Source organism: Perkinsus marinus (genome assembly GCF_000006405.1).
Source record: "Perkinsus marinus ATCC 50983 genomic scaffold scf_1104296933072, whole genome shotgun sequence".
Classification (NCBI taxonomy): Eukaryota; Perkinsozoa; order Perkinsida; family Perkinsidae; genus Perkinsus; species Perkinsus marinus.
The window spans coordinates 644-1,563 of NW_003215272.1; the positions used below are offsets into that span (position 1 = coordinate 644).

The 920-nt window shown below is 46.8% G+C and overlaps 1 protein-coding gene across 1 annotated transcript; it reads right to left on the reverse strand.

Moving 5' to 3' along the window:
- Positions 1-343: 343 nt before the first annotated feature.
- On the reverse strand, positions 344-515 carry Pmar_PMAR022161 (hypothetical protein; the record flags this gene model as incomplete). Its single annotated transcript, XM_002785326.1, has 1 exon — positions 344-515. A coding segment is annotated over one exon (172 nt), but the record flags the coding sequence as incomplete, so codon positions are not given.
- Positions 516-920: the final 405 nt, after the last annotated feature.

Genomic DNA, 920 nt, shown 5'->3' on the forward strand with positions numbered 1-920 from the left:
CTCAGCGTTACTGAACATAGAGGATGACTTGCTCGACAGATAAAGCACAGAATAGGCTCCATCGGCGAGAGACCGCGACTAGTAATGTATAGATTTGCAACCGATGAACTGAGCTGAGAGGGCTGTGATTACTGTTGAGACTGTCCCTCACTGAGGAGCATCTGAGCACTATCATTCAGCAATGATAAGTGAAAAATAGGGAAAGAGGCACCATAGCACCATGGTCTGAGAACGGATCAAACCGCGGCGAAGAGGCAAAATTGGATGGGATCGACAGAAAAATGTGACCATCTTAATAAGATAAGCCAATATTATTGGTTAGGACTAGTCGGGTCACACTTACATTTCACAGTAGGAATCATCAAACATTCACCTTTCTCGGGGAAGCATAGATTTCCCATCGGACAATCCTTCGAAGGACATGGGGTCTCCGGTGGGGGTGGAGGAACTTCATCACGACCATGGACCATGACACCGATGACCAGGAGGATGGTGAAGAAGATCACTTTCAACATGGGAGAGTTCGACAAGAACGAAAGCTGAGTCACAACACATTCCAATTGTCTGCTCTAACCTCGTTACACGGGTATTTAGCACTGCTCACGCGCTCATGTGAAGTTCACGCCGGAAACTAATCTATGGCTCACTTCGCAGGACGCCGGAAATCAGCATCTATACTATAGATGCTAGTAGGAGTAAGAACTTCAAGCAATCTTACTGCCTACATCTGAAGAGGAGCCATCTCTAAGAAGACTGCAAAGTCCAATCCTAACAAGATGCTTGCGAGTACCGATGGTGAACCATTCAACTGCACGTAAGCTCATAACTCGTTGGATGATAGAGTGTCTAGCCTGCACGCCATCAGTCATCTACTGCCGTACTGAATACAACTGACGAATGGAGAGCTACGCAACTCGGCT